The sequence below is a fragment of the Mustela erminea genome, chromosome 4 (genome assembly GCF_009829155.1).
Source record: "Mustela erminea isolate mMusErm1 chromosome 4, mMusErm1.Pri, whole genome shotgun sequence".
NCBI lineage: Eukaryota > Metazoa > Chordata > Mammalia > Carnivora > Mustelidae > Mustela > Mustela erminea.
In genome coordinates this window covers 41,520,164-41,538,442 of record NC_045617.1, presented here as the reverse complement: position 1 = coordinate 41,538,442, position 18,279 = coordinate 41,520,164, and the positions used below count along the sequence as shown (strand labels likewise).

The 18,279-nt window shown below is 41.5% G+C and overlaps 1 protein-coding gene across 1 annotated transcript in view; it reads right to left on the bottom strand.

The window, feature by feature from the left end:
- Window positions 1-9,595, bottom strand: part of RNGTT (RNA guanylyltransferase and 5'-phosphatase) — a 341,865-nt gene extending 332,270 nt beyond the window's left edge. The window contains exons 1-2 of the mRNA XM_032339080.1: window positions 9,303-9,595; window positions 69-178 (exon numbers count right to left, since the gene is read on the bottom strand). Coding sequence (XP_032194971.1) covers window positions 69-178; window positions 9,303-9,366 — 174 coding nt within the window. The 5' untranslated portion in view covers window positions 9,367-9,595. The remainder of the gene's footprint in view (window positions 1-68; window positions 179-9,302) is intronic.
- Window positions 9,596-18,279: the final 8,684 nt, after the last annotated feature.

Below are 18,279 nucleotides of genomic sequence, written 5' to 3'. Positions count from 1 at the left end.
AGCCACCTGAAGAACAAGAAAGGGATAAAAACATACTAAAACAATATCCAAAATGTTTTGTTTCTTACCTTCAGACTCTTTAGATAATTTGAGAGCATACTGGGATGGAACCGATTTTCTTCAGCAACTTGACTATCATATCTTGGTCCTAACATTGTCTTCAGAGGTAAGAATCTTCCTAAACAACATTAAGATGGGCAACAATTTTCATTAAAGAAAATGTTCCATGTTGAAACTATAATTAGGTATTCTCAAAATCACTTTCTTAAAACATTTTAAATGGAACTGTTCATGAAGAATTCTTAATCTAAACTACACTTTTAAAAGGTACCACCTTAGAATTCTTTTTTTTAAGATTTTATTTATTTATTTTACAGAGATCACAAGTAGGCAGAGAGGCAGGCAGAGAGAGTGAGAGGGAAGCAGGCTCCCTGCTGAGCAGAGAGCCCGAGGCGGAACTTGATCCTAGGACCCTGAGATCATGACCTGAGCTGAAGGCAGCGGCTTAACCTACTGAGCCACCCAGGTGCCCCCCACCTTAGAATTTTTTAAGGACAACATAAATTCCAGAAATTGACAATCAAATAGAATAGCAAAAGAAAGGAGCTCCTGGGTGGCCCAGTCAGGTGAGCATCCAACTCTTGGTTTCAGTTCAGGTCATGATATCAGGGGTCATAGGATCGAAACCCACATGGTGCTCCAAGCTCAGCAGGGAGTCTGCTTGAGATTCTTTCCCCCTCCTTCTCTCTCCCCTTCTGCTCCTCCCCAGAGCACAAGTGCACTCTCTCTCCCTCCCTCTAAAATAGAAAAATAAGTATTTAAAAAAAAAAAAAAAAAAGAATAGCAAAAGAAAAACTACCAGTGAATGGAACTTACAAAAAAACTCCTTAAGTTGGGGAGCAGGTATGAACAAAATAGGTAAAGTGGATTAAGAGGTACAAACTTCCAGTTACGAAATAAGTGTGTCCAGAGATGAAAAGTACAGCATAGGATAGAGTCAATAATATTGTAATAACATTGTATGGTGACAGATGGTTAACTACATTTATTCTAGTGAGCACTAATTTACAAAACAGTCAAATCACTGCACTGTACACCTGAAACTACGAAAACACTGTATATCAACCATACTTAATTAATAAAAAAATTTTAAGTAAAAATAATTTTAAAATTTTTAAGAAATTTCTGTTTAAAAAAGGACTAAGGTTTTAAACTACTACATTAAAAAGTTATTGTCTTAAAGCTTTTAAAGATATAATACTAGAAAACTGATAATAGAGTGCATTAAATCAGTCCTTAAAATTCCTAATTATACTACCCCACTATGAGGTTGGAACCTTCCCCATCTTACGCACTTTATCCTGCACTCCAGGATAGGGACAATGCTGAGAAGCATGCTAATCAAAATCCCTCTTAAAACCACTACCGGTGATCATAATTTCAACAAGACCAACTGACCCTTTTGACCCTTTTTTTTCCTGAATCTATCTAAGCACAGGAGGAGTTACCTTATATAATCAATTTTAAAATCAACTATTTTAACTGACTTATATCTTAAAACACAATAATATCAGTAGGAATAAATAGCTACCTAAAATAACATGAGTGAAACCTTAACATCTGTCCAGAGACTTTAACCTGAATTTCATAAAAAATAATTTTTTTAAGTTTTATGTTTTGGGTGCCTGGGTGGCTCAGTCAGTTAAGCATCTCCCTTCAGCTCAGGTCATGATCCCAGGGACTTGGGATCGAGTCCCACATCAGGCTCCCTGCTCAGTAGGGAGTCTGCTTCTCCCTCTATCGCTCCCCCTGCTAATGATCTTTCTCTCCCACTCTCCCTCTCCATCTCTCTCTCTCTCTCTCTCTCAGATAAATAAAATCATTAAAAAAATAAAGTTTTACATTTTATGTACCAAACCACCCAAGATCACCAATAACCTCCACATTGCTAAATCAGATAGATAATCTCAGTTCTCAAAGAACTGCCCACTTTTTAATCCAAGTTCACTTTTAATTCAATTTAATTTTTAATTCTTAAATCAGTTTTTTACTTGGCTTTTTGGCTACTACAACCCCTTGGTTTTCATCCCATTTCTCTGACCTCTACCTCTCAACCTCCTTTACGGGCTCCTCCTTATCTCCCTGACCCTTCAATGTTTTGTCCTAGGGCTCTGTCCTTGGACGTCCTATCAATATTCACTCACTCACCTGGTGTCTCATCTCATCATAGAGCTTTAAAAGCCATGAATGTGCTGCTGACTCATAATGTGCATTTCCAGTCCAAACCTCTCCCTGAACTCTAGGCTCAGATATCAAGCTGCCTACGTGACTTAGTCTGTAGTTGATGTCTAACAGATGTCTCAGACCTGATCTCCAAAACTGAACTCTGAACATTCAAGCACTTAAAAGGTGCTCCTCTCATGGTCTTCCTCATCTCAGCAAATTGTAACACTATTTTTTCAGTAGCTCAGGCCAAGCCCTTTGGCATTATCCTTGACCCCTGTCTTTTTCTCATACCCCATTTTCTTTTCTTTTTTTTTTTTACTTCTGAAATTCTCTTTTTTATTATTTTTTATTAACATATAATGTATTATTTGCCCCAGGGGTACAGGTCTGTGAATCATCGGCTTACACATTTTACAGCACTCACCATAGCACATTCCCTCCCCAATGTCCACATCACAACCACCCTCTCACACCTCCCCTCCCCCCAGCAACCCTCAGTTTGTTTTGTGAGATTAAGAGTCTCTTATGGTTTGTCTCCCTCCTGATTCCATCTTGTTTCAGTTTTTCCTTCCCTACCTTCCAAACCCTCCACTCTGCCTCTCAAATTCCTCATATCAGGGAGATCATATGATAACTGTCTTTCTCTGATTGACTTATTTCACTCAGCACAATACCCTCTAGTTCCATCCACATCATTGCAAATGGCAAGATTTCATTTCTTTTGATGGCTGCATAGTATTCCATTGAATCTTTACACCACTTCTTCTTTATCCATTCATTTGTTGATGGACATCTAGGTTCTTTCCATAGTTTGGCTATTGTGGACATTGCTGCTATAAACATTCGGGTGCACATGCCCCTTCGGATCACTACATTCGTATCTTTAGGGTAAATACCCAGTAGTGCCATTGCTAGGTCGTAAGGTAGCTCTATTTTCAGCTTTTTGAGGAACCTCCATGCTGTTTTTCAGAGTGGCTGCACCAGCTTGCATTCCCACCAACAGTATAGGAGGGCTCCCCTTTCTCTGCATCCTCTCCAACATCTGTCGTTTCCTGACTTGTTAATTTTAGCCACTCTGACTGGTGTGAGGCAGTATCTCATTGTGGTTTTGATTCATATTTCCCTGATGCTGAGTGATGCTGAGCATTTTTTCATGTGTCTATTGGCCATCAGAAATGTCTGTTCACATTTTGAGCCCATTTCTTGATTGGATTATTCTTTGCGTGTTGAGTTTGATAAGTTCTTTATATATTTTGGATACTAGCCCTTTATCTGATATGTCATTTGTGAATATCTTCTCCCATTCTGTCAGTTATCTTTTGGTTTTGTTGACTGTTTCCTTTGCTGTGCAAAAGCTTTTGATCTTGAAGAAGTCCCAATAGTCCATTTTTTTCCCCTGCTTCCCTTGCCTTTGGCGATGTTTCTAGGAAGAAGTTGCTTCGGCTGAGGTCGAAGAGGTTGCTGCCTGTGTTCTCCTCAAGGATTTTGATGGATTCCTGTCTCACATTAAGGTCTTTCATCCACTTTGAGTCTATTTTTGTGTGTGGTGTAAGGAAATAGTTCAGTTTCATTCTCACACCCCATTTTCAATCCATCAGCAAATCCTCTCAGATCTATCTTCAAAACATATCATACACTTCTCACCACCTCTACCATCAACTCACATTAATTATTATACTACATTGGCTTATTTAATAAATATTTAAAGAGTACCCATTATGTACTAAGCACTGTTCTAGGTACATGAAATGCATTAGTGAAAAGGAAAAAAAAAACAGATAAAAGGGCACCTGGGTGGCTCAGTGGGTTAAAACCTATGCCTTCAGCTCAGGTCATGATCCCAGGGTGCTGGGATTGAGCCCCGCATCAGGCTCTCTGCTCAGCAGGGAGCCTTCTTCTCCCTCTCCCTCTCTGCTTATGTGCTATCTCTCATTCTCTCTCTCTCAAATAAAAATAAAATCTTTTGAAAAAAAATCCCTGCCCTCAAAGAGCTTACACTCTATTGGGGAAAGATAAACCATAAACAAGAAACATAATAATTAAGTAATACAGATTAGAAGATTCTCCCACTAGACCCTCTCTCCTTCTCACTTTTGTCTCAGAGGCCCAATCCTGTTTCCATCAGCTCCTCCAGGCTTCACTTTCCTTATCCAATGTTAAAAAGTCCACAGCTGATCACCACGGTCAGTCCCACTAAATACCCTTAAGCTCCCTGATCCTCCATATCACTCAGCCATACTTAACCTAGAAAAAACCAGACCTCAATAAACTCAACCACCTGACTTCTTTGGGCCTAAACCTATACAGCTCAGAGCTCACAAAGAAAAATTTCACCACATAGCAGATGGCTGACACCATAAACTATGTCTAAATCATCTCCCTAGCCCTAAGGACTAACACAAAGTACTCTAACACAAAGACTCTCAAGTATTTGCTGGTAAAATGACTCCAAAGTCACCATCCCTATCACAATACTGTTTCATATTACATTCCTACAGTTAGTTTCAAGTAAGTTCTTCACACATAGTAAGCACAGTAATTTTATGTTGAATAATCTCCCTTTAAGAAATGAGAATTTTGGTTTTTTCAAAGTGTTCCCCTAAAATCTATCACTCATAAGGTGAATAAAATAATTTTTCAAAAATAAAACTTGGCCCTATCTCCAAGAGCTCTCCCTCATTGGAAGTCTGATTTAATCAGAGGAAGTAACTTCATAGTGGAACAGATTATATATATAATTAGTACCATCTTCTTTCTGATTCAGGAAAATTATGAACATCTAATACTACTGAGATGTATCCTAATGTTCACATTGAGAAAATGTAAACAGCCATAACACATTTTCCTAAATACGCCAAATACTAAGGAAATTATACAATAAGCATGGATTACTTCAGTGAGTTTAAGCCTCTGCCTTTGGCTCAGGTCATGATCTCAGGGTCCTGGGACTGATTCCCACATCGAGTTCTCTGCCCAGCAGGGAGCCTGCTTCCCCCTCTCTCTCTGCCTACCTCTCTGCCTACTTGTGATCTCTATCTCTCTGTCAAATAAATTTAAAAATCTTAAAAAAAAAAAAAAGAAAGAAAGAAAATAGGAGGTAGAAAGTAGAATGTGAATTACTCCTTATTTTTCACTAAAGTTGCAAGAATATAACTAGTATTTTTTACTCCGCATACTGTAAAACATTGCGAACCTGCATTTCCAAAATATACAATGCGGTATGAACACTCTTAGGAGAGGCAAAGACAGAACTTTAAGGGAAATTTACAGAAACTTATCAAGAATCATACATTGTGGAGCGCCTAGGTGGCTCAGTGGGTTTTAAAGCCTCTGCCTTCAGCTCAGGTCATGATCTCAAGGTCCTGGGATTGAGCCCCACATCGGGGTCTCTGCTCAGTAGGGAGCCTGCTTCCTCCTCTCTCTCTCTGCCCGCCTCTCCGCCTACTTGTAATCTCTGTCTGTCAAATAAATAAATAAAATCTTTAAAAAAAAAAAAGAATTGTACATTGTGTTCACTGTAATAAGCATCACAACCAAAGCAATACTGATTACTAGTAAAAATCCAGCTCAATTATCAGGAGGCCTAGGGTTCTGTCCATGGATCATAGTTAATCTGATAGATGAGCTTAGTATCTCACAGAACCACAATAATTAAAGAGTCTAATTTTGGGAAGCCAAAATATTCCAATACAATAATAAGGAAAAGCTTAATTCCTGGCCCTTAATTCCCAGCAGAGGGAGAAAAAAAGGCACACAACTCTATTTCTGAGAGAGACCTAAAGCTGCCTGGAAGTCAGCACCTTACCTGCTGCTATCTACCCCAAGTCAGTGCCACACTTGTTCTATTTAACAATAAGTCAGTGTTCTGATCTTTGTGACTGCCAGCCTGCACATTACATTAGAACTCTGATATTTAAACAATTTTTCTAACTCCAAATTAAAAAATAATCACTTTGGCAAGAACTTTATGATCTTGTTTTTCTCACAAATCAGCGTAGCAGATAATTCTAGTGAAAGAATCCAGGAAACATGCTCCAAGCTAGAAAAGAAACCATACATCTGGGATCCCTGGGTGGCTCAGTTGGTTTAGCATCTGCCTTCAGCTCAGGTCATGATCCCAGTGTCCTGGGATTGAGGTCCACATCAGACTCCTTGTTCAGCCGGGAGCTTGCTGCTCTCCCTACTTGTGTGCCGGCACTCACTCTCTCTCTCTCCCTGACAAATAATAATAAATAAAATCTTTAAAAAAAAAAAAAAAAAAAGAAGCCACTGATCTAAATCTAGAGGCTTTTCCATAACTCCATAGAAAAAAGCCACATGTAATAAAGAAAGGATTCACTACAAAGTTAGAGATGGTAAGGGGGAAAAAGTCAAAACGGCCTACAAAGAAAAATGTAAAGAACTGTGACCAATTAATTTGAATAAGTACAATGATTACCAAGAACAACTGCTTTTATTACAAGTGAAAATGCATATAAAAACGGTTAAGAGTTGTGGCACCTGGGTGGCTCAGGGGGTTAAGCCTCTGCCTTTGGCTCAAGTCATGATCTAAGGGTCCTGGGATCGAGCCCCACATCCGGCTCCCTGCTCAGCAGAGAGCCTGCTTCCCCCTCTCTCTGCCTGCCTCTCTGCCTGCCTCTCTGCCTAGTTGTGATTTTTCTCTGTCAAATAAATAAACTCTTTAAAAAAAAAAAAAAGGTTAGAGCAGGAGTGTCTAAGTGGCACAGTCACTTAAGCAACCACCTCTTGATTTCAGCTCAGGTCATAACCTCAGGATGGTGAGATTGAGTTCTGCACCAAGCTCTGCATTCAGGAGGGAGTCAGAGGCTGCTTGAGATTCTCTGCCCCTCCCCTTGCTTGTATGCACTCTCTCTCTCTAATAAATCTTTTTAAAAAAATGGTTAGAGCATGAAGAAATTTTTTTCATTTTTCATTAAAGACATTTCCTCACCCTAAGACCTGCTTAGGTTATCTTTCAGTATTATTTTTAGCCATCATTGATATGGCTCTACTTACTAAGGATATTATGTAAAATGTGGGGGAAAAAAAAAACCCTGACAAAGCAGGAGAATTAGGAACCTGAATTTAAAAAGGGCTCTTGGGACACCTAGGTGGCTCAGTTAAGCGTCTGCCTTGGTCTCAGGTCATGATCTCCAGGTTCTGGAATCAAGTCCCACATCGGGCTCCCAGCTCAGCAGGGAGTCTGCTTCTGCCTCTCCCCTAGCTTGTGCTCTGTCTCTGTCTCTCCCTCTCTCTTAAATGAATTTAAAAAAAAAAAAATCTTGACAAACCATAAGAGACTCTTATGTCACAAAACAAACTGAGAATGGCCGGGGGGAGGCGGGTAAGGAGAGAGTGGTGGGGTTACGGACATTGAGGACAGTATGTGCTATGGTGAGTGCTGTGAAGTGTGTAAACCTGGCGACTCACACAGCTGTACCCCTGGGGCTAATAATACATTATATGTTTATAAAAACACAAAAAATTAAATTTTTTTTAAAAATTTTTTTAAAAATCTTTAAAAAAAATAAAAAAGGACTCTTTCAACAATTTCAAATAACTGGTAAGACATACTATAAATATATACATAACATGTAATCATAGTTCACTACAAAACCCTTCTAGAATCAGCAGCAAGTTGTGGTTCAAATGTAAATCGTTCACTCCTCAAAAACACAGTGTTAAGAAAATGAAAAACCAAGCCACAGACAGGAGAAAAAAAAAATTTAAGCATATATCCAATATACGATTTGTATTTACAATATATAAAGAAGTCTAACCATTCAACAATAAGATAAAAACCCAATTAAAAAATCAGTACACGATCTGGACATCTCACAGAAGATATGTGAATTGCCAAGAAGCTCATATACACCACAAACCACAATATGACTAAATACCTATTATCGTGGGTAAAATTAAAAAGACTGACCATACCAAGCCTTGGAGAGGATATGAACTAAACAGAACTCTCAGACATTAATGGTGGGAATGTAAAATGCTATGGCTTTTAAAAAGAGTTTGACATTTTTTTAAAAGGTTAAACATACACCTACCATATGATCCTTTCCTCTCCTAGAACCTGACACAAGAGAAATGAAAGCATATATCCATACAAATTACTGCACAGGAATGTTCATAGCAGGTTAATTTGTAATAGCCAAAAACTGCAAACAACCTAAATGACTATCAGTGAGTGTATGGATAAACAAATGTGCTGCATCCATTAACAATGGACTACTACTGTTTGTATGTGCAATAAAAAGGGATGCACATACAAACATACAAGAACTTGGATAAATCTCAAAATAACAATGCTGAGCAAAAGAATACAGAGACCTTCCCCCCAAAACAAGTGTATGCACTGTATGATTCTATTTATTTTTTTTTAAGTATAGAAAATGCAAACTAATCTATGACAGAAAGCATGTAAGAGATTGCCTGAGGAGGAAGGGATTACAGGGGGCAGTCGAAACTCTTGAGCGGTGATGGTTATGTTCACTGTTTTGATTGTAGTGGTGGTTTCATGGGTGTTTCACTGGAAGTGTGTCTGGGTATGCGGCATTTCTCACACAACACTTTAAGGTTTGTTATGTGTCAAACTCAATGAAGACGCAAAAATTCACAACAAAATCGTTTTTAAAAACCAAACTCCAGTCAGTGTCGATCCATTTCAGCACTGGGAAACTTCCCTCTCCTCTTGAGCCCTCCATCTCAAGACTGACACTTGTCCCTACCCCATCCGAGAAACCTGGAAGGTTCCTAAACTTCTAAGCTTCAAAGTAATGCCCGCTGTGTTCTTGGGCCCCCAGCTCCCGCTACCCAAACCTCCTGTCTACTTTCGCGTTCGCAATACTTAGTCGTCCTGGAGAGTGACACGTGCCCCCACCCACCGGCCCACCCCCTCCAATCACTTTCCCAAACACTCAACCACGAAGCTTCGTCCGACCGAGCACATCTCGGTCCTGAAATACCACTAACAAGCACGGAACCCCACGAAAGCTGCGCCCCTCACACGGCCCACCCACGGGCCCGCGGATATGCAGGGACTCGAACACCACCCCCGTCCGGGTTACCTGCCACCGGCTGGCCGCGCCGCGGACAGTTCAGCCACCGTGGTGGGATCTTGTTATGAGCCATGTCTCGGGGCCGCGCAGAGGCGCCCCCTCCACCAACGTTCGCCGCGCCAACGCCGCCGCCTCCTCGCGGTCGGCTCCGTACCGAGGGTCCGAGGCACCCGAATCCCGGCAGGGGTCGAAATCCCAGCAGCTCCTGCCCGGGAAACGTCAGAGGCGGCGCGCCACTTTCATTCAGGATCAACTCCACCACTCTAAGAGAGCCCACAATGCACTGCTACTTCCGCCCCTAAAGGCCCCGCCCCCTTCTTTCCGAGGTCAGAGGGAAAGACGCAGATGCTCGTTAAGAGGGATGGGAGGGAGTTAAAGCCACGGCGAATGGGAGGGGCGCGTCTTCCATTGCCCCGCCCCACCGAGAACTCCCGCTCGCCCTTAGGACGGCTTCGCGCAAGCGCGGGTGGCCTCGTACCGGTTCCCGCAAATGACACGTATTTTGTATTCTTCCCTAGTCAGCAGATAGACACCCCTGAAGATGTAGAGAAGCCAGCCCTCTTTCCAGGCGTAGACTGATCCGCAGCTTCCACAAAAGCATCTGTTTTAGTGATGAAAGTGTCCTTCCCACCACTGTTAACGATCTAGAGCCTGATCGCCCTTTTTTCTGCCCAGCTTGGCGTCCCGGCAGGATCTGAGTTTGAGCTGAAATTTGGGAAGTTTTCCTTGACATGGATCAGGGAAACAAGCTTTAGAGACATTCTAAGGGCGAGAAGTTGGAATGCCAGAAATGACTTTCTCTTTGGGAGCGGGGGCGGGGGGGTACTTGTAAGGATCCTTGAAGTATCTGAAATTAATCCCAAAATGGTTTTCTAGAGTTTTGTTTGTACATTTCTGGAGCAAATTTTTCGAGTACTGGGGAGCATCAGGGGCTCCGTGTCTCAAAGTTACTAACGTGCATAACTGGCAAAGGCGGGAACACAAAGGGGTGTTCTTTGCCTTACCGAACAAATGGTCTTACCCTTCGAGTTAAACAGGAGTGATTGGGAACGTTTTATAAACTCCGTCCTGTAATAAGACTTTCTGTAATTACTAAAGTGTTAAACATAAAACTGGATAATGGAAAAATTAATTTTAATGTAGCGATTTGGTTTTAAAGACCAATACTATATTTGAATTGTAAGATTGTGAGTTTAGGGGGTGGGTGGCGTATACTTTAAAGTGGGTAGGTGGGAAACTTAAGGAACAGCTCAGCCCCTGAATGCCTGTACCCTCTCAGTAAGACTCAGAATTCTCCCATAAACAGAGAGGTCCTGAGTTAGGTCTCACTCCCAGTCTGTCCTGCTGTTACAACTACTGAGACCTTTTTGTAAATGTGTCACACCTCTCCTGACAGGACAAGATAAGGTTTTCCTTACCGACCAGCTGTGTATCTAAATATTTCTCTTCCCTGCTGACAAAGTAAAATGGATACCATGCCCAAATCTCTAGGGATGGAAAAGGTGAACCGAATCCTGTGATAATATCTCATTTTCCCTCTCTGGGGATGACTCCCCTTGGAAAGCATCCCCCCTCACACACTCTCACACACACACAGTCCTAGGCACAGGGAGAGCTTCCCAGAGGCTTCATGCCACCCATGAGCCTCTGTAATTGGTTGTAAGCCGTCAGTGTGTGCTTAAGTTTTACATCATTATCGTTCATGCCCTCTCCATCCTTAGTGCCCATAGAGCAAAAGGACCTCATGGCTCCCTTATGCCCCACAAAAGACAGTAGAGTAGGAAAGTGGCATCCAAGTCACTGGGCAGTTTCTTACTAACAGGAATCTTTCTCTTGATGTTTTTCTCTTGTATTTCTGTCTATATCACTCCTAATCCCACATCTCTGCTTTTCCACAAGAGGAAAAATAGATGCCCACACAAGGACCAACATGACACCTCCCTGGTTTTCTAGAACTCCTAACCTACCCTCATAAATAGGTCTTGGCCTCCTCTTTATCGCTTCTTCATGGGTGAATTCTTCCCTCAAACATCCATTTTGCCAATAAGGCAATGTGTAACAGTAACTAAAAATAAGATTGAATTTTCCCTATTGACAAAAAGCAGAGAACTTTTCCCCCTTGCCTTTTCCTAGAACATTCTCTTCAGAAAGCTTCCATTTATAAATTCTCCCTCCATCACTTTGATGGGTGTATAAATTTCTCCATCACTTTGATGGGTGTATAAATCTTTTTAACAGCTAAATCGGCCTTTTGCCGGTCTAACCAAGCAGGAATGTTTTTCTTAGGTCCTAGTAGCCATCTCAGTAAACAAGAAGGAAGATAGCACTCTTATCTTCCTGTCACCAGGGGAATTTAGCCTAAGGTGACCTGTTCTAAGCTGTAACTACCTGCAAGTCAAAGAGTTAGAGAAAGGTTTGTTTAGGGGATTGCCTAGGTGGCTCAGTCATCCTGGGTGGTTCAATTGGTTACGCATCTGCCTTCTGCTCGGGTAGTGATCCCAGGGTCCAACGTGATCATGATGGGATTGAGCACCTTCCCTGGGGCTCCCTACTCAGCGGGGAGCCTGCTTCTCCCTCTCCTTTTGCCTCCCACTCCCCCTGCTTGTGTGCGCGCGCTCTCTCTGGCTCTCTCTCTCTCTAACGAATACATAAAATCTTTTTTTAAAAAAGTTTGTTTTTCTTTCAAACAATGGCAAATAACTGACACAAGTGGCCATGCCCATTACCAAATGAATTTAGAAAGAACTAAGAAAGAATGTATAACAAACGGTACTGCCAAGTCCTCCTTACATAACCACTGCTTACCATTTATCTTGGGAATATGTAATCTATGTAGTCTATGTGTTTGTCTATAGAAAAGGGTGAGTTTTTTTTTTCTTTTTGCAGTCTCATTAAAGGAATGCCTGTGTCCTAATTGCAGTCTGGTTTAATGTGTATCCAATGATAAACTGTGTTCTTTCTTTTCTACACTTGTGGAGAGGATTTCCTGGGTTGACAGAAGATTTTATTCCTCATTTTTGCCTCACTGGACTATTAAAGACTATTACAGAAACACTCCTCTGAGACAGAGCAGTGCCCCCTCAAGCCTTGCATTAGAGTCCAGTCTCCTGCTGCACACATCTCTATCAATGGCTGATGAAGGGCCAGTTCCATTCATTCCGACAGCCAGCCCATCAGGATGCTCCTGTTCAGAAGCTAGCAAAATGTCAGTGAGAAATACTCCCTTTTTTGATCAATTCCCATCTTCCCTAGCTTGCAGGGACTAAGTTGATGCCCCGTGCCTGGCTCCCTTTTTCATTCTGGTGACCCACCAACCTCCACCTCCTGCTTGTATTTTACCAGCTATAGTACATAGGAGAAATTCAGAAAGAGACCATTTTGAGTTAAGCTTGAGCCAAAGAGGAACATGGGCCACATCTCAAATAGAGGTTTGGGTTCTAAACTCAGAATATGGGGCAAAAGAAGCCAAACTCCGGACTGTCCTCCACTGCTCTTTCTTCATTTGAGCAACAAATGAAGTCACTGACTGGCGTTCAGGGTCATGTACACGACAGCAATCTTCGAACAATAGACTCACACTTTTCCCAGCCAGAGTCTCCTCTCCGAGCTTCACTTCTTCCTCCAGGGCATAGGTTCAGGAAGAACAATGAGTAGCCTCTCTCTCTCTCCTGTGGGCCTACACAGGTACAGGTAAGTTCCTATGAGTTAAATGTGAGTACAATATGACTTGTTTGCAGTCAAATTCATACCCACCAACAGCTACTCTAACCGTAAGAGGTTGTACTGTGAAATTTCTTATTCATACAAGCTCCTTCCAAGGCCTAATTAGGTATTTGTTGTTTTGTATTTTTAATCTTTTTTTTAAAAGACTTTTATTTTTAAGTAATCTCCACACCCAACATGGGGCTTGAACTCACAACCCCAAGATCAAGAGTTGCCTGCTCTTCCAACTGAGCCAGGCAGATGCCCCTATATTTTTAATAGTTAAGAGGACCATTTAAGTTGTATAAATTCAGGCTCGTTATTAGTTTAATTGTGGGCAAACAAAGAGATATGTTGAAGTCCAAACATTTAGTACTTCAGAATTCGACCTTATTTGGAAATAGGATCTTTATAGAGGTAATCAAGTTAAAATTTGGTCATTAGGGTGGACCCTAATTCAATAGGACTGGTGTCTTGTGATAAGGGGAAATTTGGACATAGAGACAGGTTTGCACAGAAGGAAGTGGATGTGGAGACACAGGGTGAAGACAGGCACGTGACTACAGGGATGTGTCTATAAGCAAAGGAATACCAAGGATTGCCAGCAGATACCAGAAGCTAGAAGAAGCAAGGAAAATTCTCCTCTGGGGCTGTCAGAGAGGCCATGACCCTGCCTACAACTTGATTTCGGACTTCTAGCCTCCAATTGTAAGACAGTACATTTATTGTTTTAAGCCACTCGGTTTAAGATACTTTTTTATAACAGCCCTAGGAAATTAACATAAAGACCCCCCAAAACCTGGGTCTCCCCTTGTTCCAACCCAAACTTTCTGGATCTAAGGCTCTTGGAGCCAGTGTCCTCTGAACCTCTGGATCTAAGGCTCTTGGAGCCAGTGTCCTCTGAACCTCTGGATCTAAGGCTCTTGGAGCCAGTGTCCTCTGAACCAAAGTCCCTCACCTTAGTAAAAATGCAGACAACTTTTCCCAAGCCCTTCTAATTTTTTTTCAAATTTTTATTCAAATTCTAGTTAGTTAACCTACAGTGTAATACTGGTTTCAGGCGTAGAATTCAGTGTTTCATCACTCTCATACTCAGTGCTCATCCTAACAAGTGCCGTCCTTAATACCCGTCACTCATCTATCCCATCCCCACCCACCTCTCTCTCAACCCTCAGTTCATTCTCTATGGTTAAGATTCTCTTATGGTTTGTTTCCCTCTCCCCGCCCCTTTCCCATGTGTTCATCTGTTTTGTTTCTTAAATTCCACTTACGAGTGAGATGATATGAGAGTTGTCTTTCTCTGACTGACTTATTTTGCTTAGCGTAATACAGTTCCCAAAGTCCTTTAAAGGGAAATTTACCTGGTACACTCTTCAGCCTAAAAGTCTGTTCTAAAGAACTCAGACATGCAGTCATTAGTATGAAATCACTGATAAGAGCACTCTTCAAAGGCAGCTTTAGGTATTTCTTCAGGGGGCAAGCATTAATTAATTCCAAAATTAATAATTTTAGAGTGTCAGAAACTGAGACAAAGTATATGCCAGCATCTCTGTAGTCCTCACTGCCTAGAGATTTACTGTTCCTTGACATGGCTCCTTCAGCTCTCTACTGATCATTGGTCACACTGTGGGAGAAAGACACCCCTTTTATGAGGGTGGAAATCCTATTGCTCAGGCCTCTTCTCTCTGGGTGCACCTCTAGCCAATCCTCTCCCAGGCACAACAAGGGAGCAAGGCCCCGGTACCCAAAATCTAGAGTCTGGAGGAATGTCCAGTACCGTCCTCCACTAAAGCAAACTGTCCCACAGGGAAGGTTTTAAAAAGTACGTGTGTCTGGATAATGTTGATAGGAATTAAATAAATCTTTAGGGGTTGATGACAGAATGGATGTATCTCATGAGGGAAGCATCAAAGATGACTCCAATCTTCCTGTTCTGATTAGGAAGGTCTCCAACTTTCTGACCAGGTCGAAGACTCCTGAGCCTATTGTTTCAAATATAACAAAGAGCATGAAAAATGTGTACATTGGATCATCTCTTTTGAATGATGAGAAGTTAAATGTATTTGAGTTAAAATATGGAACTAGAATTCCCTATGTTTTTTCTGCAACCCAAAATTGTGTGGCCACTAGATGGAGCAAAAAACTAAGTAATCGGGTATTCTACTGTTTGTTGATGGAGAAAGTAGGTCAGTGAGTCAGGTTCTTGAGTTACGTTTGTGTGTGCCTGTTCCAAAGGTTGAATTTGGCCCTGGTTCACCAAATTCATAATAACAGGTCAGTCTAACCTACAAGATGATTAAATAACAGCGGCTAGAGGAGTGCCTCTGCTGTGCAATTTATATAATTTCTTTCAGTGGAAAATATGAAAGATTAGAAGGAAAAATAAGAAACTGCTTTCTAAACATTACTGTCAAGTCAAGATGGTTTTCAGAGATACAAATAGCAATCTGCTTCTTTGTGCCATAAAAAACTTACTGCTACTTTAAATTATGCAGAACCTTGCCTGCCTTCCAACTTACGAATAATAAAATTTTACCTGTGAATTGTGCTTTACCTTGCATGGAGCGCTCAGAGATTTTCCGATTTGAGTTATCCTCATGGTTCCGTGAGGTAGACATTGCTATCATCTCCATTTTACTGATGGGGGAACAGACTCAGAGAAGTTCAGTAACTTGCCCAAAGCCTCACAGCCAAAAAAGCCCAAGAATCAGGCTGTGAGGTGGAGAGTGAAACTGGAACCTGCCAGCTGTCTGGAAGCCTTTGTTTCTCATCTGAGCACTGCCTCTAGGAGAGGGAATCACCCTTAAAGAACAGATTTTTTTGTTGTTGTTTTTCCATTTGAAAAATGATTAAGTGGCCCTTAAAGCAGGATGCTTTAAACTTAAATGCACTCAATCCCAGGGATCCTGTTAAAATGCAGACTCTGGTTCAATAGGTCTGGGGTGGGGCTGAGAGTCTGCATTCTACCATTCCTCGGGCTCCCCGTGATGCTCAGGCTACCAATTGGAAGATGACACTGTAAAGCCTCTCTATTGTGGAAAGCGAGTAACTAACATCTGCAAGGGAAAATACATCCCCAAACTAGGAAATGGGCAAACCATAGATCTGCCACGGTGCCTGCAGTTTGAGACATTCACTGGTAGCTGTCTATTTGAAAGGAACTCAGTTGCTTGGTATCCATCTATGTCTTGTGCTTCTAGATTAATTGGAGCCAATCAGATTTCATGGAGGAATAAAACTTTGTTATTTCCAGTTATCAGACACCAATATATCATGTCATTTCCTTCTTAGATCAATTGTTTTTTATTCTTTTTTTTTTAAGATTTTATTTATTTATTTGACAGAGATCACAAGTAGTCAGAGAGGCAGGCGGTGGGGGAATGGGGGCAAGCAGGCTCCTTGCAGAGCAGAGAGCCTGATGTGGGGCTCTATCCCAGGACCCTGAGATCATGACCTGAGCCGAAGGCAGAGGCTTAACCCACTGAGCCACCCAGGTGCCCCACGTTTTTTTATTCTTGATTAATAGCACACCAAGCTTTTTGGATGGAATCACCCCAGATTTTCAGCATAACAGTCTGATGTGAAGCTGATGCAATGCAAAACCAAAACCCTTATCTAATTCCATGCTGGAAACAGGTCCAGCATCCCGTTTCCCAAATAAATAACCCTTAGATTTCTGTACTTCTCTATACTGGAGCACTCTCTTACCTCTTTGCAGATTTCACTCACTAGGGAGCTATTAAACTATAGCATGTATTTAAGATACATTGAGAGATTTTACTTTTACTCTGTGCAGCGCATACAAGTCACAAAAGCCTTTTCACCTACGTTAACTCATTTGATCCTACAAAAACTTGGTGAATTAGATAGGGAAGGTATTTTCCCCATCACAGCTAAAGAGACAAAGTCTCCAGTAAGGTTATAACGGACAGGAACACAACCAGCGTCTCCTGACTCCAACTGGCAAGCACTTTTCACAACATCGCACTGCTTGCTTTTTTACCCTACCTCGTGGTTTAACGTGCTTATGATCTGTAAGCAAGAAGCACGTCTATGCTAAAGATAAAGGAAGAGGAAAGAAGAAAGTGGGATAAGCTTGGGATCACTTTACTAGGAGAAATGAGCAGAAGAGTAGTACATGAATTCAGGCGGGTTGATGGCTGGGGAACATTTGAGGTTCCTGATGACATATTTTAAAATTCCAGGTTCGGATTCTACAGAATGCTAACTTCAAAGGTCATTGACTCACTTCTAGAATTCTTATCTTAAATTGGGCCCTAGTTTTACATTCAGAAAAAGTATACTTTAAGTCTACTCCATTCTATTCAAATTTCTACTAAATGCTGACTATGTGAGGAAATCCCAATTATAAAGATGAAGACACATTGTTGAACCCTAAAAATGTTATTTAATAGGGATATTATTATATTATAATATTTAATATTATTTCAATTACTCATGTATTGATTCTTTTTTTTTTTTTTTAAGTAGGCCCCACACCAAGCATGGAGCCCCGTGAGAGGCTTGAACTCACAACCCTGAGATCAAGTCCTGAGCTGAGATCAAGAGTCGGATACTTAACCAACTCCGTCACCCAGGCCCCCCCCACACTCATTTAAAAATATGATTTAGCACCTTGCTATGTATCAAATACCATCCAAGGAGGAGAACGGTGGCAATGAATGTGACAAGGTCCTGACCTCAATGACTTTACTTGGCCAATATAGGATACAGAAAAAATCAGTGTAAGCACCACATTGCAGGGGAAGGGGAGGCCCACCCTTCTACAGAATCACAGAGAGGGTATCTATCCCAATCTTGAAGAGACAGGGGGAAAGCTTCCAAGAAGAAGGCACATTTAAGCTGAGCCAAATTGGGGGCAGTGGTGGGAGAGTGCAGACCATATGTGCAAAGGCCTAAATGCAACAGTGTAACTTTAATGGAGACAGAAACCCAATGTGCAGGAGGAATAGAAGGGATCGAGTAGACAGAGTGGAGACAGTGAGGGCCAGCAATACCTGTACTTGCCTGTAAAGCAAAAGGAGCAAGATGCTAAGGCAGTAAATATTGGATAACTTGAAGCCAAAGGGTTTGATTCAAGGATTTTTTTTTAATATGAAAAAGAAAATGATCACGTTCCCATGAATATGACAAAGAGCCTGTAGAGAGAGAAAAGAGGGGACAACCAATGGAGTGTGCTCTCTGAGGACAGGGAAGGATGGGATCCCAAGTTCAGATGACCTATTATAAGGTAGAATAGAAGTACCATGAGATTAAACACATT